General features: G+C 39.3%; 1 protein-coding gene across 4 annotated transcripts in view; it reads right to left on the bottom strand.

Moving 5' to 3' along the window:
- TBC1D5 (TBC1 domain family member 5) overlaps positions 1-25,624 on the bottom strand; it is a 402,345-nt gene that overhangs the window by 32,622 nt on the left and 344,099 nt on the right. For all 4 annotated transcript variants that reach the window (XM_072153665.1, XM_072153667.1, XM_072153666.1 and 1 more), the window contains one exon: positions 10,585-10,748. In XM_072153665.1, the coding sequence (XP_072009766.1) occupies positions 10,585-10,748 (164 nt within the window). The remainder of the gene's footprint in view (positions 1-10,584; positions 10,749-25,624) is intronic.

The following is a 25,624-nucleotide window of genomic DNA, read 5'->3' as shown; positions in this document are numbered from 1 at the left end:
TTCCAGAAGTTTCCATAAAGCTTTCCTTCCATAAGAAATGGCACACATCCACAGCAAAGCGAACATCGTCCAAAATACTATTGTGTAAAGGCAAGCTTTTCTGCATAAGATTGCCAAAATGCAAATTAAATTGGAATCAAATTATGTTTTCAGGCTTCTTGGAAAGTAAGGGGAAAAGAAAAAAGGATAAAAGCTTCTACGTGCGGTAAATTCTACTTACAAAATCCTTCCAGGGATTTCAAATTATATTGGCACGCGAAAGTGTAGCACATGATCTGGAGAAAAGCAGGATACATGCCGTATTATATAATACATGCGTAACACTACTGTACCGCATAAAGGAACAGTAGTCTATTCACAGCACATCAGATTCCTCTTGTTTTCCATCGGCACAGCTCACAATTAAAGGGAACCTGTCAACAGAAATTGGCCTAATAAACCACTACCAATATGTGGTCAAGCAACTGAGCAGCTTCAGCATCATCCAGAAAATCAACTTTGAAGTGAGATGTAAACTGGTTGTATAAAGTCAAGGAGGCGGAGAGTTTAACACTGAAGTCAAGCTCTCTTTTCCTCAAAAAGCCACCATCACTATAATTGATGGTCCTGTGTACAGGGACATAATTGATCAGATCTCCGGCCGAAGTTGTCAATCACATGGGAGGAGGTGTTGAGAGGCCCGGGAGAGCATAACTTCAATGTTAAACTCTCCGCCTCCCTGACTTTATACATGTAACTTTAAATTTGGTTTTCTGGCTGATACCACCCTTCTTCATTACCCTAACAACTGGGTAATGAAGAAAACATGATCTAGAAGCTTGAGGACATACTGGTAGTGGATTATCAGGCCAATTTCTGATGACAGGTTCCCTTTAAAGCAATTCTACCATCAGAATCACTGATGGTAGAACCCTAAAGTTTACATGTTTGTAAAGGGGCTCTGGGGGCATCAATAAGGCCCCTCTGTGCTCTGCCATCTTATATAATGTATTCACACCTCCAGCATGAGGCTGGCCACCTTGTCCCACCCCTGTTCCAGGCATAGGGTCGGTGATGTCACCCCTCTTTCTGCACGGTAATATCTTCCTTGTGCAGCCAGCTGTGCATGGAAAATACTACTGCAGAATTTGCAGAGGGACAGGTGGCAAGTGAATCCTACCAGAAGACACCCGAGTTACAGACGACCCCTAGTTACAGACGGACCCCTCTGCCCCCTGTGACCTCTGGTTAAGCTCTCTGGATGGTTTACTTTAGTCCCAGGCTGCAATTATTAGCTGTAAGGTGTCTGTAATGAAGTTTTTTTGATGATCCTTGGTCCCATTACAGCAAACATTTTTAAAAATCCAATTCTCACTGAAACAAACAAAATTTTGTCTGGAGCTACAATTATAAAATGTACAGTTCCGACTTGCATACAAATTAATTTTAAGTACAAAGCCAAGGAACTGCCTGTATATTAAAATACGTCGGAGAAGATCCTTGAACAGTGTCAATAAAGCGATTATAAAAAGAAAAAAAAAGGCAGAGCGCTTTTGTTGATGCCCCAAGAGCCCCTAAGGCTCATTTACATAGTTTCTAAAACACTTTTGTCTACAAATTGTGCATTTTCCTAAATTTAAAAAACACAGCAGAGGACTCTACTTTATTAGAGCTCCTCAGGCTCATAGTTTAGTTATTGGTGATCAGGACGGGATGGGGAGGTGAGTACAAGCATCTGCCATCAGGTTATCTGAAGGTAAATGTCCTTTAACACTCTCCACTTCTATTTTGTGAACTGAAATCCAGTATAGGATGCTGGGATAGAAAGAAATATCTCATATATAATAAATAATCCACCGTTCATTGTATGGATGGATGTTTTGCACTGGCCGCATTCAACATGCGGAGCGGGTAAGCTATGCAATGTTTCCCGCATATATTACCTTTTAAGTCGCACCAACAATAATGGTCATAAAAAGGTCTCGGATTATTTTTCCTAAAATAATTGGCCTTTGGCAAAAACAACAGATTCACTAAAAATAAAACACCAAGGGCAGGAAACATTATTATTTTAACTGGCACTAGTAAGAAAATGTGTGGGAAACGCTGCAGAGCAACGAGATTTGCATTTATTATTTCTGCACTAAAATGTCATAACTTTTTGTCACATTAGGCTTGCCAAAGGAAAAATATAGCACACACACACTGGCTCATAAGCAATACCCAGCAGTTGGAGGGGGATTTGAGAATTAAGTAAGCCAATGTTTAAGATTTGATAAGAGATCACCCACAATACATTGCACCATTTTTTTCTTTATTTTTTTAACACATTTTTATTTGGTTTTCATAACATAAATCACAAACCCTTCCATAAATTACGGTTGCATTTATCTAACAGTGCTTCTGTACACTAGGCTATGGTAATAGCAGCATGCCCTAATCTTCTTGTGGTTTTCTCTTTATTAAACTTCAACAATTAGAAGCCCCTCCCCCCATCGACCCCAGTGCACCGGAGATCACGCCCCCCCCACGTCTCGTGTCCATCACCTGTCTGATATTTTTATTTTTTTTTAAATTTTATTGCCTTTTTTGCGCAGTTCCACCCATTTAAGATTTGTGTAGACAGGTCTTTCCCTTCTACATTTCCCTCCCAGGCCCTAAAAATGGTTCTTTCCACTGCAGTGTCCTCTATATTCCTCAGTTAAGTGTATAAGCTTGAGATTGAATACTCTGTGTTCAGAGGTATTACTGCATCAATGAAATTGTTAGTCACTATTTTGGACCAGTCTCTCAGTCTGTTTGTTAGAAAGCCATACAGTACAGCTGTCAATAAGCTAGGTAGCTGCCTGTATAAGGTTATGTTTTTCTTTTAATTCCATGAATGTTAGCAGTTGCCCGTCTCCCAGGTGGAGTATATCTCTAATCGTGGAGATACCCTTTTATCTCCAGTGAGGGAATGCGCTTGTTTCCCTCCCTTGAGGGAACTCTGGCTGTTCCCACAGTGGCATGTGCTTGCTTATAAGGAATACCCTGGGCACGTTGGGATGAGAAAGGAAGGCCAGAAGGTCGTCTCCAAACCATGCCTACTTATCTGGCCATTCCCCACCCTGATGTCCTCAATATCTGGGGTCAGGAATAGGGACAGGGGCTCCACTAGGAGGTTGACTAGCAACAGGGATATAGTGCATCCATGCCTCGTTCCAATCTAAAGCTGGAACGGCATTGAGTATTTTTAGGCCCAAGTTAATTAGGCATATAGGTATATATATCCCCATTTTATCTTTTAGGGCCAGTATCGGCTTTTGCAAACGTTGCCAATGGGCGGCCTGGTTTATCCCCAAAAAGGTGTAGCTTCCCTTCTAATTGAGTGCAGTAGTACGACTCTTTTCGGTCTAACTAATTGCGATTTGGCCGCTATCCACTCCTCTTTCAGGGAGTTTGCTGGTATTCTGTGTAAGCCTTCCTGAGTACTTCACTACGTTCCTGAACTTTGGCTATGGCTGTTTTGTTTACCCTAACTTTATAAGCCTGTATACGTCCTCGCAATGACACCTTAGCTCCATCCCAGTATATCTCTGGGGAGTCTTCCAGCCTGGCGTGGTCTGCCGTAAATTCTTTCCAACACCCCCTCATGGCTTTCTGGAAGTCTTCGTCGTGTGCCACATAAGATGGGAAACGTCTCATTGGGATGTCATCTACCATCTGTAGGTCAAGGGGCAGTGGTCAGAAAACACCATCTCTTCTATTGCTACCCGTGTTACGCTATTAACCAAGTCATGTGTTGCAAATATACTGTCAATCCTGGACCAGGATCGGTTCATGTGGGAAAATTGTGTGTATTCTCTTTCCTCCAGGTTCCTGTGTCGAAAACACCTATGAAGTAGGTGTTAGTATAGCAATACTATGATGCTGTTGCCACTTTATGCTAATTTACATTCATATACAAAAATCTACTTTGTGACTGTTTTAAGGACGATTGGGAAGAAGATGGTGAACTCTGGCGGAACTGAGCGGGGAAGCGACGCATGCAGGATATCGGGCGCATGATCTACGTGAATCGCGGCAGAGTTCATCCTCGTCGGACATTCTGTATCGGGGAGTGACAGTTGTACAGCGAGTTTCAGCGAGTTTCATTATTTTTGGCGACAAGAGAATTTCTAGCAGGTTTTTAAAATTTCCTTGTTTTTTATTATCCACCGAGTGTAATACCGAATATGATATTTATTTATGTTAATGAGAGAGGTCATACAAGAGAAAATATATATTTTTTGCATTCCTCCATTTTTATAAAATAAGGTATATTCAAATAATAAAAGAAAATATGGACTTTTTTATTACAATACAGGCAGTCCCCGGGTTACATACAAGATAGGTTCTGTAGGTTTGTTCTTAAGTTGAGTTTGTATACTTTATCATTGTAACCTCAGTCAAAATATTTTTGGTCTCTGTGACAATTGGATTTGAAAAATGTTGGGTTGTCATAAGAACCAGCAGTAACAATAAATCTTAATTACAGGCACCATTGATAACTGTTATAGCTGTTTATTGTATCCTAGGGCTAAAGTACAGTAAATTACCAAAATCCAGAGGTCCGTTTGTAACTAGGGGTCGTATGTAAGTCAGGTGTTCTTAAGTAGGGGACCGCCTGTACTTTTTAGTGCCATCCTCTAATACCTGTATAACATACTGCCCAAGTGCTCTTGATTTGTTTCATCACCAACTGCAGAAGCTGCTGGGGCCTGTCGGTCACTGCTGTGATGCTTTACGTGTTCAATCATCACAACACAACTGCTGTAAATGAACAACCAGCATACAGATACAGGCACTACCTTATCCTTCCTCTGGGCCCTGGATGCCAGAATTGGGGTTTCAAAAATATAAGGTCACATTTCATCACATTTTGTTTATGTGTTCAGTGTATACACCTTGAAAACCCCCAGCGTATAGACTGAACGTATATACAGACATAGACAGACGGAGGCATCTTTTCAGCTCTTCCTGCACAGAATACAACATATACTGCATGAAATATAGGAAGGGAAGACGCAGTTGGCTACGGCTTTCCATCCTGCTCGCTCCTGAAGAGCGTCTTCCACGCATTTCTAAAACTTTGAAAATCCTTTAAATGCAGTGCAAAGATCATCAAGTCTACTTTCAGTGTAATTTCAAATAAATGAGCTACAAGCTTTGATATGAGAGGTGCCTTGAGTATTTCTTCACTGCCAAGTATTCAGACTATGTTACCATGTCACGTAAATTACCTAGTGCATGATACCAGTGATAAGGGGGACATAGGCTTTCAAGCAGACTGTAACAGCTCATGCTGCGGATGTGCAGTTACCCCACACTAGGTCCCTGCGTTGCTACAATGTTGGCTTCTGTAAGCACCCATTACCTACATTAATGATTTTTAGGAAAAAATATGCGAGTCCAGAACTCCAAAGTATAGATAAATGGTAAATGCTACATCTTTAATGAAAAAAAACAAACATTAAAAAACCATACGGACACACAAAAAACACACAAATAGACATGACACAAAAGGAGAGGGAAAATAGGGTGACTCGTTTCAGACTCAACGGGGTGCTAGTCCTTATTCATAGTAATGATTTTTATATGCTTGAAAAACCCTCATGATCATCAGCAGAAGTAGCACTAGATCAAGTGTCTTTTGGGCATCGGCTCATTAGAAAGGGTATTACTTAACAAAAACATTGAGTATTGAATTATTACAGCTAGTATTGCCATTATGAAGACTAAAACACATCTATTCATAAGGAAAGGCAATAATTTAATGGTTATCTAAACCATTACATGCACTGTCCATAGAACATGTCCATTGTAAAACAAATCCCGAATAAATAATAACAATAAAATTTAAAAAATTAAAACAAAAAAAAAAAAAAAAACTGCCTCATTTAAGTAAAGGTACCAAGATCCTTGACCAAGAAGCAGATGCACCAAAGAAAAACTGAAACTTTCATGCAGCAAAACAGAAAGAGAAATAAATAGACATAAAACTGGCCACCCTTGATTCCTGGTTTGCAGCTGTCAAAGACAAGTGTTAGATACAAGCTGGCACTGGAGCCAAATTAAACAATCTTTCATTGCTGTCTTGATCTAATAGAAGTTCACAGCAATTACCGTCTTGTCGATAGGTCTGGCTTCTTGTGCTAGATAGATGATTTCGATCATAAGTGTAGGAGACTAGTGTCGGATCAATAATACTTGGATTTTAGGGAATTTTCCAGGAAAATCAAATATTAAGTGCAGAGCATAAGGTTGTTAGAAAAAACCCTATTAGTGTAGCAATAGAGCAACAAGAGCCTTAGTGGGCCCCTTTGCCATTAACTCACTTGGTGGCATAAAAAAATTCAGAAGCTAAAACAGTCTCCTGTTCCCTTAAATATTTCCTAATATTTCCTTACCCAGGCATGCCAGATGCTGGCGCTGTCCCTGAGTGTAAGAAATTCAAAGAAATGCATCCTCAGGCAGAGCCCATCACTGTTCATGGCGAGTAATGGACGCAGCCAGTGACTGGCTGAGGATGCATTTCCTGACTCTCACACAGGAGGCAGATCATACAAAGCAGTGATGAAAGAAAAAGCTGCTGGTGTATAAAAACACACTGGGGGAATTATCACCAGGTCATCCAGCTTCTTGTACTACAATATCTTTTTATAGACCAACTTCTCAAAGAGTGAATTGCATGACGATTCATCAGGAAGGGGTGTCCCTGCCCAAGCCGCCCTGCTTCTTTTATCCACGTTTAAAAAAAGTGGCGTAGAGTTGATTTAAGCATGGCAACTTACAGGTTAACTGCCAGCTGGCAGCGCCCATAACGGTAGTTAGATGTACATGAACTATGGACTGTCCTTAAGAGGTTAAAAGTGATTTCCACTACCGTAGATCTGAGCCATGTGTTTCTATTCAAAAAAATCATGGGGCACAGTATGAAGACTCCTATGGGAACCTATCATTAAGTTTAATGGGGAAAACAGGATGACAGGTCCCCTTTAAATAAAATGGACAGCACTTGGCATCCAATAGTTGCCAGGGAGAAAAGGGGTTGCCTTCTGGCATATTCTTTTGCAGGAAACCTTATACCTGGGTGGGTAGCAATTCTGATGCCTGTCTGGATAAGCTACATGTCGGTCAGTCGAAAAAGGAGCCAGAGGTACTTTCTGGACTGCCTTTGATGAAAAATTTGGAGGCTGCCTTTTAAGGTAGAAAAAAAAGAGGCATTGTTTTCTGTGTCCCATCCTAGGAAACATTTGTATATTTCCCAGAATCCCCTAGCGGAGCATCAATGGCTATACGTCTCCACCTGCCTACAAGGTGGTCTTAATTGGCAAAGTCTCTGTAAGGACAACTCTTACTTCTTAGTTGTTGATGTAAATACAGAAACCATGTGGCAAGGTAACACCAATTACTGACTATTGATCAGTTAATGAAAAGGGCCAGCAGAATAATAACTATAGCAACAGATCACCAAGAGTGAACATGGATCTCTATAAGCTATTGCTTGTTCTCCTTACCAAAACCAATTAACAAGGGCAGAAAGCTGTAAAGCAATCTATTAACCTATAACTTATCACAACGAAAAGCTTCTCTCATATGTTTTTTTAGATTTTTTTTGGTATGGAAAATAGTTAACACCTGCCAAAGTAACTCTAATTCTAAATCTTGTCAATTTCAATTAAACTCAAACTGACAAGTAATCTTATTAAACACAATAGATATTGGAAATTCATTTGCAGCTGTGGCCCCATCTAAAAATAAAGACCAACCATGAAATGTCACTTTAGGCCATCAGCCAGGAAGCACATAATATCTAAGAAACCGAGATAAAATAGGCCATTGCATTTGAATGTGTGTGGTCTGTCACAAACCCAGCAATGTGCAGTACATAACATCTGTTGTCAAAAACACAGAAAATGAGCTGCAAACCTTTTACCAAAATATAGCATTAAAATTGCACAAAAAGGCATTACCACTTCCTAAACTCTTCCTGTGCTGCTGAGGAGCACTGGAGGGGATTTGTACCTTAATTATAATAATAATAATAATAATAATTCTTTATTTATATAGCGCACACAGATTACGCAGCGCTGCACAAGCATGTCAAATTGGTCCTTGATTTCCAACTTTTTTGAAAAGTTGCACTTCATCACATGATAAATCTGGAGTACATTTACTGAAGTGAAAGGTGGAGTGGGTTGGTAAAAAGTTTCAAATTTGGTGCAAATAAGCACCCAATTTGGAGCCAATTTGAAGACATAAAACATAATTAAAATCTAAAGTTCTTTGAGCAAAAAATAAGCCCACAGAAAGGGCTTATTAAAAAGAAAATCAAAATTTATGGTGCTTGAAAAGTGGTGACGCAAAAAGTTTTTTCCCCCAAAACTATTTTATTATGCAAAGGAAGGTAATTAAAATAAAAACAAAACATAAATTTGGTATCAATTCCAGCACCACACATTGCAAGTTAGTTGCATCTGATTCGCTTGTGGGTTTTAGGCCTAAGGGTTATACCAGGATTATTTTAGATGTAAAGACAGAGATTGAGGATCATGAAGACTTGAGACAGGTCACTGTAGCAGTTTACCTATTTCATGATGCCCAATGAAATTGTGTATTGTATGTTTTTGTGATATGCAGAGAAACTAGATGGAATACCAGGATCGATTTTCATACTATATCCTAATGTTGTAATTTCTTTACTTTTAAAAAATTCTTTAATAAAATGAATCATATTTTTAACTATGTAGTCATGGACTGTATAAGGACCGAGTTTCACTCATGCGGTTGTTAAGAGATATACAACTAGAAAGTTGTAATAATAACAGTAGGAAATCTCCTCGCTACCACCTGAAATACTTCATCTGGGGTATACTAGGAACAGATAATTCTCCAGCTCCGCCAGGGTATATGTTAAATCACAAGAATTAGAGAAGACAATACTGAATGTAATATGCAACCAAGATGTGGGAAATTACTGTGCGCCGGTTTATGACAAAGGCCAAGCCCCTGTCACGTCAAATATATAAAGAGGCATCCGCCTTGATGTATCTGGTAAAACTTGAGTAGTTTTGTGTAAAAATCTGCGAACAAATGTAGTCTGTATCGCCAGTTCACGCCCACATGCAGTGCATAAGAAATTAGGCCCCTTTCACACTTGCGTTTTTCACGCGCGTTTTCTGCGCGTGCTTTTGACGCGCAGAACTTGCATTGCACTCTGACCCATTGTAACCAATGGGTCTTTTCAGACTTGCATTTTTTTCACGCGCACACGCGCGTTTTTTTTAACGTGCGTTTAAATCTCAGCATGCTCTACTTTTGCAAGTCACGTGCGTGAAAAACGCACCATACAAGTCTATGGAGATGCATCAAAAACGCATCGCACTCTGAGACACTTGCAAGTCCAATGCAAGTGCAATGCGGTTTTTACGCATCAATTGCCATAGAAAAGATAGAGCTCAGTCCTGAGTCCATTTCATGCGCATTTTCTGCGCGTGAAAAACGCATTGAAATTGCATCAAAAACGCGGGTGAAAAACTGAGAAACTGAACAAACTCTGACTGAAAACTGATTGCACTCTGATGCAAAATGTGCGTTTTTCACTGACCAAACCCTGATCGCACCCTGATCAGACTCTGACTTGATCTGCAACGCAAGTGTGAAAGGGGCCTTATTGTGATTATTTCAGTTCTTGTACACCAGAAACTGTCGTAGAAGCACAGATAAATGCCCCCAACATATGTGGACGTAGAGAGATGTCAATCAATCCAAGCAGATCTCTAACAAAATTCCCTTCCGCTGCTTCCCTGCACTGTGGTGCTTCTATCGCACACATCTTTTACCCAGTGAATGGAACCGGACGCATATAACAATTCATCTATTACTTATTATTACCTTGCCTTGAACTCCAAAGCAGAAATAAAGAAGAATGATGTGTATAATTCTACTGCGGCGGCACTGAATGAGAATGAAGTATTACTCGTAGTGACATGGGATAGACTTTCTATTTAGCAAAAGATTAGACTTGCTCTCCGCACAATCTACCAGGTTAAAGTTATTATATATTACATATAATAAATTGGCCTCCTGTGTTAAAAATCCGGTAAAAAAGCCGGTAAAAACCATAATCAACTGGACTCAAAGTCGTGTCGAAATGGGTCTAAACCTTTGAAGGAATTTTTTTTAAATTTCATAAATTAATAGAGCAGGGGATAAAAGTAAACTTTGTAATATACTTCATTAAGTGAAGCAGTGGCCTTTTTCTGCTCTTTCTCCTGTAGTGAGCAGTGTATCTGAAAGCCTTCAGATGTCCATTCAATTTAAACAGATAAAGAGACTAATTATTAACTCTTTCAATACTTAGAGCATATTTGCCCTTGATTCAAACATGAATACTGTACCAGTAAAAATTCTTGTGAATAGTATAGCATTTTCCTGTACCTAAACTAAACCTAACCAGCACCGATGAAGATGTAAGGAAGTGATTGCCGTCTACATTTTTGATAACCGTTACAATTCTCACAATGCATATCTTTCCAGTCAAGAAATAAGCCTTTAGCATTAGACCAAACGAGAAGAACTTACAGACTCCTTTTTCCCCTGGGATTTACTATGAGAACGAGAGCGGGAGATGTTGCTGAAAAAGGAATCTTTCTTCCCAGCTGACAGAGGAGGAGAATCTGTGTGGTCACGGCCTCCAGGCAAACTCTCTATGCTGGGAGATGAGCTGACATTCTTGGAGCTTTGGCCTAGAATAAAATACACAGAGAAAAAACATTTTAGAAGGAAAACTCGCTGGAACAGTTTCTGTGTAGCATTTGTTGTACTGCTTTGAGGAGAATGTAATAGACATGCATAAGAAGGTAAGAAAAACATCAGCGGAGAAGAAAAAACTGGCAACTTGCAGAAATCAGGAGCATATGTGAGTACATGATCATATGTGAAATACTATCTAAGAAAGTGAAGGTGGCATGTTTCTACACACAAGCGGTCATCTTCGTGGAAATGTTCAGAAACCATCTCAGTCCATAAAACATTCATTTAAAATAATAGTAAGCAGAAAAAGGGGAAGTGGAGGATGCAGCTTTGTGCTGTTGGAATGAGTGGGGAGGAGTAGCAGAAGCTAAGAGACATCATATTGATGGTTCTTCATCCAGGGACACAATAGCCACCTTTCCAGGAGTCTGGTCCATGATCTCAATCACAACAAAAGGGACTTTGTGAGGCAGGAGAGCTTGACTTCAGCAATGAGCTCTCCGCTCCATGACTTTATATAACCAATTTACCAAGATCACAGAGGGGATAGGGTAGCCCTTCAGACTCATTGCATAATTTTAAAAGTTGATTTTAAAATGAAGGAGTCCACATGTCTTTGAGATGTTTGAGAACCCACTTGTAATGGATTATTAGATCAATATCCACACAAACTTCTACACATAAAAAGGCTTAGAAGGCCCCCTGTTACAAATATAAGCTGCGGATACAGTACCTTAGGTTTTAATTTTTTAAGACTAAAATCTTAATAATCCCCCACAATAATCCCCTGATAAACTGAACAATTTTTTTTGGATGAACCGCAGCTTAGCACCCCATTCAAAAAAATGGGAACTGTTCTGCAGTAACCTGGTCTGACCACTACACAGGGAATAGAGCTCTCTGGTGTTGGAAACCCACCAAAATAATATTGAGAGATATAGATGAAAAAATGAAATGTAGTTCAGCTCACCAAACTCCTAAATGCTCACAGTCACATGATGGTATTGTACAAGGACACACCACAGCCAACGGGTAGAAATGCCAGAACTTTAAAAATTTGTCCAGCCCAATCCAATAATCACTCAGGATTGGAGATAGAATAATTTCTTCTTTTTAAGATCACAAGTTCTCCCATAAAAACAGCAACTAGCCACATGCAGATAGCAGCACCAGTCCAGTCTACGCGTTTCGATGCAGTGCGACTTAATCTTAGGTCATGATTAAGACGCACTGCGTCGAAACGCGTAGACCGGACTGGTGCTGCTAACTGCATGTGACTATTTGCTGTTTTTATGGGAGAACTTGTGATCTTAAAAAGAAGAAATTATTTTATCTCCAATCCTGAGTGATTATTGGATTGCGCTGGACAAATTTTTTAAGTTTTGGCAATATAATATTGAGGGTCTATTAAAAAAAAAAGTTAATCAGCATTTAACTCTAGAAAACCCCTTAAAGCAAGAATTTTAAATAGGTTTAAGATATTAAATTCCAGGTCAGTCAGGAGTATATTTCTTTATGTCATTTTGCTTTTTTACCTCTGAAGGACGGATCCACAATATTTAAGCAGCAAAAAACACCAAATTTATTTCTACCTCACATTTAATAGAGATCACAGACTAAGGTTGTTAGACTGTTTGTACACTGACAAATGAACCAGAAGTCCCTATGAATCAAGGAGTAAAACTGCCCTGGAAAGAGATTTACAGGAAGCTTAAAAATGACAAAGCAGAGAGGTTTTGATTGTGCCAGTACATTGTGTCCTCTCCATTGTACTGAAGGACTCGCTCTGCTGATTCTGCAATTCACAGTATAGAAATACGGACTGGCGATTAAGCTGTTAAAATTCTCTGATAAAAGGTTTATATCAGCGAATCTGGGTTTGTATGCAGTGGTCAATACCTATAACATATTGGCAAAAGCTCAGCTGGTGAGCTATAGGAGTGGTCATGGGTGCCAAAGATGTGTGTGGATTCAGGTTTTGACTGGCCAAGAGTACCAAACAATCCTCCAGCAGGCCTCAGCATAGTCACACAGTGGGACCTAAGAGTTGACCTATGTGCTATTATTCAGGGGAGAAGACAGCAACAAGTAAGTCCAACACTTTCCAGGGTTAATAGGAACCTGCCATTTAAATTAACCCAAAATAAATACTTCATAAAAATATTATTATAAAGCATTGCCTTTATCACAAAATGGCTCCTTTCCATGTTTGAAATGTTAAAAATGAGTTTGTTATCAAGAAAACTTGGCACTCCTATTAGTTGCGTTTTGAAAATCAGTGAATTTTATTTCACAGGTGAATAAGTGTGGCAATCCAATCAATTTATACTTTGTATAAATTATCACTTTGTATAAATTGATTGGATTGCCAGACTTATTCACCTGTGAAATAAAATTCACTGATTTTCAAAACGCAACTAATAGTAGTGCCAAGTTTTCTTGATATCTATCGATGGTTCTGTAACCTACTTGAGCACCCTGACAAGTCAAAGAAACAAAGAGTGACGTGTATCAACTACAAAAGAAAAAAATGAGTTTGTTAACCTATTATGCAACACACCTAAGGCGAGTCCAATGATATTAATGGAATCCTGTATACTAACTTTTACTTGCATCGCCCTGCTTCTGTGTCCCTCATTGACAGGTTTCACTGCTAGGACATGCTAGAATTAGTACATAGGGAGCATCTGCCAATATTCAACTTCAGACAGATGGACAACTTCAGCAGCCTCCATGGAGACATTGTGTTATTTCATGTAATCAGATGAATTGAGTGGGGAAAAAATAGTTAGTCAACAATTGTGACAGCTCCACTTAAAAAGATAGTCTGTAATTGACATCATAGGTAGATCTCAACTATGAGAGACAAAATGTGAAGACAAATCCAGAAATGTCACATTGTCTGATTTTTAAAGAATTTATTTGCAAATTATGGTGGAAAATAAGTATTTGGTCACCTATAATAAGCAAGATTTCTGGCTCTCACAGACTTGTCTCTTTCTCTTTACAATGCTCCTCATTACCTGTAGTAACGGCAGCTGTATTACCTTGTTATCAGTATAATAGACACTTGTCCACAACCTCTCCAAACTCCAATATGGTGAAGATCAAAGGGCTGTCAAAGGACACTACAAAAAACTAAAATTGTAGACCTGCACCAGACTGGGAAGACTAAATCTACAATAGGCAAGCAGCTTGGTGTTAAGCAATCAACTGTGGGAGCAATAATAAGAAAATAGAGACATACAAATACAGTGATAATCTCCTTCGATCAGGGACTCCACGTAAAATCTCACGCCGTGGGGTCAAAATGATCACAAGAACGTTGAGCAAAAATCCGAGAACCACACGGGGGACCTAGTGAATGACTGTCAGAAATCTGGGACCAACGTAACAAACTCTACAGTCAATACAAAAAAACTAAACTAGGGGTGTGGGCATAGAATTACCTGTCCAGGGTAACCCCCGCTGTTTTCATACAATACAACCAAAATTTTGAGTACAATAAAATAATTATAAATCAGATAAGTGCCAGACAAGTAAATTTTATTGTATAAACAAGTAGACGGCAATACAACAGAGACAATAAATATAAAAACAGGCTTTGATTTACACTATACCTTCTGTACCAGGTCTGATTTTCCCAATGGGTTGCTAATTTTGTGATCATTTGGCACTCACTGTTTTTATATTTATATAATGTTGTATTGCCGTCTACTTGTTTATACAATAAAATTTACTTGTCTGCCACTTATCTGATTTATAATTCTTTTATTGTACTCAAAATTTTGGTTGTAAAGGCTACAGTCAGTAACACTCTACACCGCCAGGGACTGAGATCCTGCAGTGCCAGACATGTACCCCTGCTTACACATATCTGGGCCCATCTAAAGTTTGCTAGAGAGCATTAAGATGGTACCAGAAGAGTATCGAGAGAATTTGATACGGCCACATGAAATGAAAGTAGAACTTTTTGGTAGGAAGACAATAAGTCTGAGTTGCATCCAGAGAACAGCATACCTACTGTGAAGCTTGGGGGTAGCAACATCATGCTTTGGGGGCGTTTCTCTGCAAAGGGAGCAGGACGACTGATCCGTCTATGTGAAAGAATGATTGGGGCCATATATCATGAGATTTTGATTTTAAAACCTCCTTCCATCAGCAAGGGAATTGAGGATGAAACATGGCTGGGTCTTTCAGCTTGACAATAATCCCAAGCACATGTCCAGGGCAACAAAGGTTTGGCTTCATAAGAAGCATTTCAAGCTCCTGGAGTGGCCTAGCTAGTCTCCAGAACTCAACCTCATAAAAAACCTTTGAAGCCCCAAAACATCACCTTACAGAGAAGATCTGCAGGAAGGAATGGACCAACCAGCAACAGTGTGCGCCAATCTTGTGAAGACTTACAGAAAACATTTGACCTCTCTTGTTGCCAACAAAGGATATATAACAAAGTATTATTATTATTATTACTTATTTTCTTCCATAATATGCAAATAAATTCTATTAAAAAAAAAATCAGACAATGAGATTTTCTGGATTCATTTTCACATTTGGTCTCTCTTAGTTGAGCTCTACCTATGATGTCAATTACTGGCCTCTCATCTTTTTACATGGGAGAACTGCAAATATTACAGTGCTGGGGACCGGTTTCAAGTCCCAGAGTCAACATCTGCAAAGATTTTGGATGTCTTCTCTGTGCTTGCGTGGGTTTCCTCCAGTTTCCTCCCACATTCCAAAACATACTGGTAGGTTGATTAGATTGTGAGCCATATAAATAAAGGAATTATTATTATAAAAGACCTTAGATGACATCACTCTGTCACATGACATGAAGTGCTGAATGGTGAAGAGGCCAATGGGGTGGAGAACAGATGAGAGGGTCGGCTGAGCAGGACACGCCACCTCTGATGCCAGGTAAGAGAACTAAGTTGGTTTAATTTGGATGTGAGGGGAACAATTCTAAGCTAAATGAAGGGTGTCAGTTGTGAAAAATGCAGTGAAAGATCCCTTTAAGGCTAGTCTGGCTTTTTTGATCCTTGAAAAGTTGCTGTAGCGCCAATGGATATAAACAAACAGTAAATTCTGACCATCAAAATCTGCCTTGGCCTGATGTGGACAGTCAGGTGTGTGCCATACTGGCAATGGGATGCATAGCAGAGTGATATTTAGGATAGACATGGTTCTGCAGAGCCATGGGCCCTGACGTTCATGTTGATACACTAAAAAACTAAACAGGAACACAACATGTGCTCAATTGGGCCCTAATAATGAAGTTCAGCCCTATTCACATTAAAGAGCTAAGCTGCAATACCACAAACCACCTGCAGAGAGGTTGGTTGCGGTTTTTGGAAGAAAGCGGATATATTTTTCTAACCCTGAACTGTAACTTCTTCCCAATGTTTGCTGTACCTGTATACTACTACTTCTCCAAAGAAAGGGTTCACCTCTGTATGTATATTTTACAATGAGAAAGTTAACAAACCTGGGATTTCCTGGAATATGACCATCATATTGTAACAATGAGATATAGATATAGTAATTCACCCAGAATCCCAGAGACCTTATATAGGTAGCACATCAATAAAGAGGTTTCTGTAAAAGATGTTTTTGTTTTGTTTGTTTTTTAAAACAATACTGCCACCGTGTGGACAAAAGTCATAATGACAGGCAGATTTCAGCTCATTAGAATAGGCCATGCAAGAGAAAAGCAAAAAAAAGTTACATGTACTAAAAAAAAAACAAAGAAAAACACGTTACTATAGGCAACAAGACTTCCTAATTATATTAGTTTCTGTTTGCTTAGAATATTGTGCAGGCATTCCTACTCTTCACAGTAACCCGTTGTACAAGAAATTGAACTGATAAAACGCTTCCTATTACAACCGCTGTTCATGCTTTTGTTTTCCTTTTTTCATCTCTATCTTCTAAGAGTCATATGTTTTTCACATCTTTCTGGTGAAACAGTTGGGGGCTTTTTTTGTTTGGTAGTTTTAATGGAACCATTCTGTATATGTTTTACTTAAAGGACCTACTCTTAAAGAGGCCCTCACCAATCAATGTTGGATTCCAGTGTTGGCGATCCGTGGGGACCATTGGAGGCTGATCCGAGTCCCCTCAACCTTCTGGTTTCTATGGCAAAGCGAGGGGACAATGCACTTCCTGCTTTGCTATAGACAGAGGAGCGCACAGGACGTCAACATCCTGCCACTTGAGGCGCAGCAACATCAGGGGAGCGGGAGAGAGGGCAAGTTACTGGGGAGCTGTATATATATTCATTACTGGGGAGCTGTATATATTCATTACTGGGAGGGCTGTGTATACACATTATTGGGGGAGCTATACATATATTCATTATATATATTTTCAAAGTCGTAGATAAAATTTCTTACTTTATTAATTCCATAGGAGAAAAAGATCAAAAATACATAGTACAGTCACGAAAAGACTGACGCGTTTCGGACATGTCTGTCCATAGTCGTAGCCTAAAAACACTGACACAGTACTGAGCACATAAAGGAGAAAAAGAGGCCCCAAAGGCTTCTGGGAAGGACCTCTACACACATGTTACTCAGATAGAGCCTGGACAGAAAAATCAAACTCACAGGATAATATATATCACCAAAAAAGAGAAAACTCAACAAGAGAATCAGAACATGTTGGAAATTGTCTAACAAATTCACAGATTAACATATTAATAAAGATACAGCAAGTCACTTTATAAATTCATACCTGAGGGAGCTCGAGTGCCTAATTCCATGATCCAATACGCCTCCCACATAGGTAAGCATCTGGTCCAGTCCCCTCCTCTTAGGGGCGTGGTACACGTTCAATAGGAACAACACGTAAACTTGACAGGTCCCTATGATGTGTAAGTCTAAAATGTTTGGACAAACCAAAATACTCTGGGCAAAGGTAAGTTCTTTTGTGGAGGTAATGTGTTCAGATAGTCTCCTTTTTAACTTTCTGATCGTGCTGCCTACATATTGTATGTTGCACTTTTGACAAGTTGCTAAATGTACAATATGGTCACTAACACTAACACTGAGATGTGTTTTGATGTTACTGTATACATTTTGCCCACATGGGAGGAGGAAAAGAAAGTGGACTGCTGTGTATAACGGCATATACTGCAACGAGCATGACTGCATTTGGAACTACCAGTACATCTAAGCCATGTAGTGCTTGTAGTGCGAGATGTAAATTGGTTCGGAGAAACCAATTTACCCAAGGACAAAAAGTACTCCATATATCAGTACCTTGGCTAAAATATTGTTCTGGTACAAAATGGGGATGTGTCATGATAATGAGTGCTGTATGTAGTACTAAAAGTTACAGCATGTCGTTTTTGTCGTTTTGCGGAAAATATCTATGGATACTAACTGACTATCATGTTGTGTCATGAGCCACAGGTCAAGAAAGGAAATAATGTGTCTCGGAAATGGTATATGAGAAACTAAGGTTGAGCTGATTATTATTCATGTGATGAATGAAATCGGCAATATGTTCTTGGGGACCTGACCATACAATAAGATAATTGTCTATATAGCGTCCTAACCAAGTAATATCTGAGGCAAAGATGTTACAATCACTATACACATATTCCTCCTCAAACCATGCCACATACAAATTAGCTAAGGTAGGTGAAAATCTCGAGCCCTTGGGGCACCCTTGACATTGATAGTAAAAACCTCCATCAAACATAAAAAAAATTGTTAGTAAGAAGAAACAGTAGTACGTCCAATACATAGGTTCTCAGTTCTGTGGAAAAATTGCTGTATTTTCTCAAATGGAAATCTATTGCTTGTAGGGCCAAATGATGAAGGATAGAGGTATACAGCGAAACTATATCACATGTCACCCAGGTGTATTTGTTGGCCCAGGTGAAGTTCTCCATTGATAACAGCACATAGGAACTATCCTTAATATAGCCCGGAATGCGCTTGACAAGCAGCTGTAGAATGCTGTCCAACCAAGATGAAAGTTTCTCCAGACATGCTGGCGTTCTGAGCAGCCACAGCTCCTAGGCCAGAGCTACTGCGCATGCGCAGAACTCCGGCTCGTCGGACGAGGGCGCACAGCTACGAGGAGCTGTGCGCCGCACACAACAGGGTAGGATGAGTAACGTGGCTACTGGGGCGTGGAGTGTAGCCTCGTGTGGCCGGCTACTCCACGCTCCAGTAGCCGCATAACAAAATTTACATATTAGGGGAATAAAGTTTACCAAAAGTTAGCGGGGACTTGAGGATTAGCTCTAAAAAGAGCTATCCTCTTGTCCCTTACATGCACCTACCGCTCGTTCGACCTTTATAGGTAGAATCGTGGTGGTAGGTTCCCTTTAAAGGATAATTCCAAATAAAGTCCAAGCGCAGATGTCAAGTGGGACTTAGGCCCCTTACACAAGGCCATGTGCTCACTCGTAACCAGCCGTACTACAAAGCCAGGTGGAGAAGGGATGGAAGTCAAGTGGTCACTAGGCTTGGTCATGGTGTGGTGATACAATGTGGGCTCACTGCGCTGTGACCAGGTGCCATAGACCTCTATAAGGGCCGCGATACAGCCACAAATTGGGCAGCTGTATCTCCAGCCGCCATATGGTCGTGTACATGGGGAATTATACTTACTATTACTAATAAATTAGCATTGCAGCAAGAAAGATGATAATAAGCTTCCAGAAAACATCTTATGCCACTTGTCTTCTTACATAATAAAAGGAAATAAAAGGTGTGTAGCCGGACAAAAAGCCCTGGAGAGCTGGAGAGTATGCTCCTTTCGATCCCTCTATCCCAGCCCACCCACCCAATACACTTACCCCACCGATGCCACACAACGGCACTTTTTCTACTTTGGACAGCTTGACTTAATAGGATAGGTTCATATAGTTGGGCACTAGTTCAATGCTGAAACATCCAAAGCCCCCGAGGAAGAGGAGGGAGCGTGAAACGCGCGTAGGGGGTGATTTGTTACTACCCTGAACAGGAGTCTTAATGGGTATGTGTATTTAAGATATAATAGGGATATACTGGTTGCTAGTTATGTACGGACACTTGTCCTTTTTCTATGATTTATGGTTAATGTTGCTCCCTTGATTCACTGCCCTATTATGGAATAAATATTACCATATTTTTCAGACTATAAGATGCACCATCAATAAATGCCTGCTAAAACGTCTAGGTTCGTATATAAGGCACACCGGATTATAAGGCGCATCTGATTATAAGGATGAATGACCAGCAGGTGGCAGCCCTGTGCACAGTTCAAGGCAGCTGTTGTAAGTGCGCTTCATATATTAGGGTGCGCTGGACTATAAGGCGCACTGGACTATAAGGCGCACTGGACTATAAGGCGCACTGGACTATAAGGCGCATGTTTGATTTCTGAGAAAATCAAAGGATTATTTGTCCGCCTATGATATGTATTATGTATTTATAAATTCATGTATATACTGCTTTGTATGAAACAGGTCTAACAAGTATTTGGAGTCTTGTTTTCGATCAATTTTATTTTATGAGATATATTTTAAAAAATTTTTAATTTGTATTCGATAAAAACTGATGTTTTTAAGGACCAGATAATTCCGTGTGCTTTGGGGTTTGCAATGCTGAAACCTGTTGCAGATTCATTTCAATAAAAGCATTTTGAATGAGTTCAGTAATTTCTTGCATCAGTACTGGGGGAGATTTATCAGAAGCATCTGAGGAAAAACTGTTCTCATTGCCCATGGCAACCAATCAGAGCTCAGCTTAATTTAAACAAAGGGCTGTGGAAGAATGAAAGCTGAGCTCTGTTTGGTTGCTCTCAGACACTGATCTCAGACACTTCTGATAAATCACTTTCTTTCCGGTACTGTGCATCCACATCAGGTGACAAATACAATCGGGTCCTAAGTGACAGAGGATGATTAACAAGTTACATGAATGAAACAGACAGGACAGTTTTTATTGCATATGAGGCTAATGCTTTATATTTACAAGGGAGTAACTACAGGGATAGCAGCCATAGCTGCTGCTACGGGCCCCATGGTAGCAGAGAGTCCCGGACTCTGGGGTATTAGGTGTGTATATCTGTATATGGTATTGTGTGCATTTGCTGTATGTGTGTGTGTACATGTAAAGTGTATATGCTCTATATGTGTGTGCATTTTTGATGTGTATATGCTGTATGTCTGTATATATGGTATGTATGTATATATGGTGTGTTTATAGTGTGTGTGGTAGTAACTCACATGTGTAAGTATAAAAATATGTATTTATTTTTTTAAGGGGGAGTCCGATTTAGAAGTCTGGTGTAGGGCACTGCCTCTCCTACTTACATCCCTGTATATATCTACCCAGTTATATCATCATGACAGTTATGGACATTGCAGACGGTGACCATTAAATACTTTAACAAAGCTTCTTTCACTTTACACAATATCATCACATTTCTCCCTATGGCCATGGCGAGTTGCTAGGTGTGTCAATTTGCAATATTGGCTGTTTGGCCACCATGTCCTGGTCAAGTGGGCTGAACCTGAAGACCCAGACCCGAGCGGAGACATCAGGTATATTGATCTCTACTCCTGATAGCAAAATCCCGATAAACTACAATACAGTAGTTTTGCAATATATATGTAAGGAGCGATCAGACCCACTGGGGTTAAAGTGCCCTAGGGGGACTAAAAATACTTTTTTTTTAACCCATTCAGGACCTCGCCCTTTTTTGTTTTTTCATTTTCATTTTTCACTCCCCATGATCAAAAATCTATAACTTTTTTATTTTTACATGTACAGAGCTGTCTGACGGCTTGTTTTCTGCGTAACAAATTGCACTTCATAGTGATGGTATTTATTATTCCATGCCGTGTACTGGAAAGTAGGAAAAAAATTCCAAATGCAGTGAAATTGGTAAAATAACACATTTGTGCCGTTTTCTTGTGGGCTTGGATCTTACGGCTTTCACTGTGCACCCCAAATGACATGTCTACTTTATTCTTTGGGTTGGTACGATTACGGAGATAACAAATTTATATAGGTTTTATAATGTTTTCCTACCTTTAAAAAAATTAAAACCCCCTGTACAAAATTTTTTGGGGGGATTTTGCCTTCTCCAGGCGCTAATAACTTTTTTATACTTTGGTGTATTGAGCTGTGGGTGGTGTAGTTTTTTGTGAATTTTCATGACATTTACAATGTTTGGGTGCAGTTTTCCATTACGGGGTTAAACGCAGTGAAAAACTGTTCGTATATTTTGATAGATCCGGCGATACCTAATGTGTTTAAGATTTTTACTGTTTATTTATATTCATATCAGTTCTAGGGAAAGTGGGGTGATTTGAGTTTTTTAATAGGTTTTTTTATTATAACTTTTTTTTTTAAACTTTTTTTATTTTTAATATTTTTCAGACTCCCTACAGTATGGCAGTATATGGGGATTTTACTCCTCATACATTACAATGTGCTGATAGCACATTGTAATGAATGGGTTAACCCGAAGTAGCCTCGCGACTTCGGGAGACCCGAGGCTACCGTGGCGACGGATCGCCGCTCCCCGATGACGTCATGATCGCGTGTCTTACCTATAAGCCTTAGCTGCAGTATGCAGCAAAGACTTACCGGCTATGGAGATGGCTCAGCCCGTGAGCCCTCTCCAATCACCCGCGGCTGACCCGTGATGTGCTATTACGTCACAGGTCGTGAAAGGGTTAAAGCTTGAAAAAAATAAAAACAAATAAAAACCTCAAAGTTTAACAACCTTTTCCCTTGAAATAATCTAAAAATAAACAGAAAAAAATCACAAACATGCTAGGTATCAGTGTGTCCCAATATTTAGTTATTAGCAGCAGAATATGGCGTACCAAAAAATTTTTTATGTATGATAAAAGGGTTTTATTTATTTATATTTTTTTTAATCTAATAACCCCTTAACGACCAGGCCCTTTCTTCGTCTTTGCTGTGCGAGGGCTTGTTTTCTGCGTAACAAATTGCACTTCATAGTGACAGTATTTAAAATTCCATGCCATGTACTGGGAAGCAGAAAAAAATCCAAATGCAGTGAAATTTAGGAAAAAATGCATTTGCGCCCCATATTCCTGTGGGCTTGGTTTTTACGGCTTTCATTGTGCATCCCAAATGACATGCTTTCATGCTTTCAACTTTTTATGATGTTTTCATCGCTACCATTTTGAGGACTGTACGGCCTTTTGATCACTTTTTATCAAATCTTTTATATTTTAAAAAAATGGCAAAACGCCGGAAATATTATATTTTGATAGACTGGACATTTTGAGACAAGGCGATACCCAACAGGTTTATGATTTTTACGGTTTATTTATTGATTTGATTTATTTATTAATTTTTATGATTTTTTTAATTACTTTTTTTTTTTACTTTTTTTAATTTTATTTTTTACTATGTTTCAGACTCCCTAGGGTACTTTAACCCTAGGTTCTCTGATTGATCCTACCAGATACTGCCATACCACAGTTTGGCAGTATATGGGGATTTTCCACACTATCTATCATAATGTGCAAACCGCACATTGAAATAAATGTGTTAAAATCAGACAGCCTCTGGTCCTTGTATGACCCAAAGCTGTCATAGTAACAGATCGTCGCAAGGAACAACGATTTGTGCTGCTCAAATGTTTGTTTGTGTTGCTTTTGTTTTAAATATATGAACAAAAAATTAAAGTTCAAAAGTTCAACCAGCCCCCCCACATAAACCGAATCAAACAAAACTGGTGTCAAACATTAGTGCTACGTTTGTGCAGCAAAATTTTTTGTTTGTGCCGCTATCATTTTTAAGGTATGTTCAGGTGTTTAAGGTGTTTAGGATGAACTGGTAAAAAACAAACCTAGTGACACTTCCCTGGCTTGATCACCAGGGGGTGATCAAAAACATTGTACTTTGGAAGAAATGAACTCTGATGACCTCTGCAAAAAATTACGAATATATTAAAAATGATAGCGGCACAAACGAAAATTTTGGCTGCACAAACCAGCACAAACGTAGCACTAATGTTTGACATCAGTTTTGTTTGATTCGGTTAATGTGGGGGGGCTGGTTAAACTTTTGACCTTTAATTTTTTGTTCATATATTCAAAACAAAAGCAGCACAAACAAAAATTTGAGCAGCACAACCCAGCACAAACATAGCAGAATTGTTCGGTCCCAGTTTTGTTTTATTTGGGCAATGTTTGGGGGGGGGGGGGCTGGTTGACCTCTGATGACCTCGGGTAACTTACATTAAAATCTTAAAAACTATAGCGGCACAAACAAATATTTCTGCTGCACAAACCAGCACGAACGTAGCACAAATGTTTGACACCAATTTTGTTTGATTTGAAAAAGGTGGGGGGGGGGGGCAACTTCACTCAGGTGAAATGAAAGGCATAAATACAGAGTCCACAAGATAATGGCGCAAATGCGTTTTTTCACCAATTTCACGACATTTGCCATTTTTTCCCACTTCCATGGGAAATTAAATGCCATCACTGGAAAGTACAATTTGTTACACAGAAAATGCCCTAGAATAGCTCTGCAAACTGAAAAATAAAAAATGTATGGATTTTTGCAGGTGAAGAGCAAAAAACGGAAACAAAAAACAAAAAGGGCCAAGTGCTTGAAGGGTTAAATGAGGAGGCAAAAATGATAGACACAAATGATGTAACCTAAAGAAAACTTTCATTTTCTAAACACTATAGGAAACATGACCTCCAGGATTCACTATGCAAAATTTTTATACTTGTCTTATCTCCAACCATACAAGATGCAAGTTTCCACATATAAACTGTATTATCTCTGTTCTAGAAAGATAATCAAATAAATTTACCATCTGTGTGGATAGAAAAAAATGTTTCTCTACACGATATCTCGAGGAGGTCAAAACACACTGTTATTAGTAAAATAAAACATTAACTTTTCTAATGCGTTTACGTTGTTTGAAAATAAGAAGCAGAATTTTTTTCTTAAAAATACATTGGGGTTATATCGCAGCCCTGACTTGATGGAACCTCCCCTGGCAAAGACAAGGAGTAGAAAGCTACTTAAGATACGTTTTTTAACTTCTGAAACATCTGCACATTTTATGCCAACACTGTGTAAGGGTTCACTCCTCGGGCATGTTGTAAGCAAAACATCTGCTGGCATTAATACAGAGGTAGGATGGATGCGGCTGCTCTAACTTCACAACATCATTAAATCTCATACATTTGTCTTAGCAGGAAAATATCAAAGTTTGATTTTCTTATGTTGTGTCAAATATACCTTACATAAAAGCATTGTGAATCCCACAGTATACACAGGATAGATTTCAGCACACAGGATCATCATATATTTTAGTCTATGAAATATGTAGGTTAATCTTTATTAATAAAAATATAAATATATAAGAGTAGTGCTAAAACAGAAATTCTGTTATATTGAAATCGGTCCATTTAGTTAGTAGAGGAAGAGTTCCTGTATAATATATCATCAGAAATGGAACAGGTCACCAGTCTGAGTATTTGTGTTCCAGATGTGGAAGAGTCACAAGGGGAGATTTATTGTTCGCCAGCGTATTATAGAGGCCATGGCCCTGTGTCCTACTGGGTCTCTTGATGTAGGAAGGTACAGACGTAGGGGATGATATAATCTTTCATTTCACTGCGCATCACGATACTTATTGTTTGCTAATCCCTTTGCCCACAAAAGTCCACATGCATGTTTCCCCTTTAGGACAGGGGCCCTGGGGAAATGCCCAGTTTGCTGTCCCCTAACACCGACCCTGCAGACAATTCAGAATTCGCCATGGATGTCAAAATGACCATAATTGTGGCATTCTTAAATAAAAAACCTTAAAGGGAACCTACCACCACAAATCTACCTATAAAGGTAGATCGGTAGGTAGG

This window comes from Engystomops pustulosus, chromosome 5 (genome assembly GCF_040894005.1).
Source record: "Engystomops pustulosus chromosome 5, aEngPut4.maternal, whole genome shotgun sequence".
Lineage (NCBI taxonomy): Eukaryota > Metazoa > Chordata > Amphibia > Anura > Leptodactylidae > Engystomops > Engystomops pustulosus.
The sequence above is the reverse complement of the archived record's forward strand: the minus strand, read 5'-3'. Positions and strand labels throughout refer to the sequence as shown.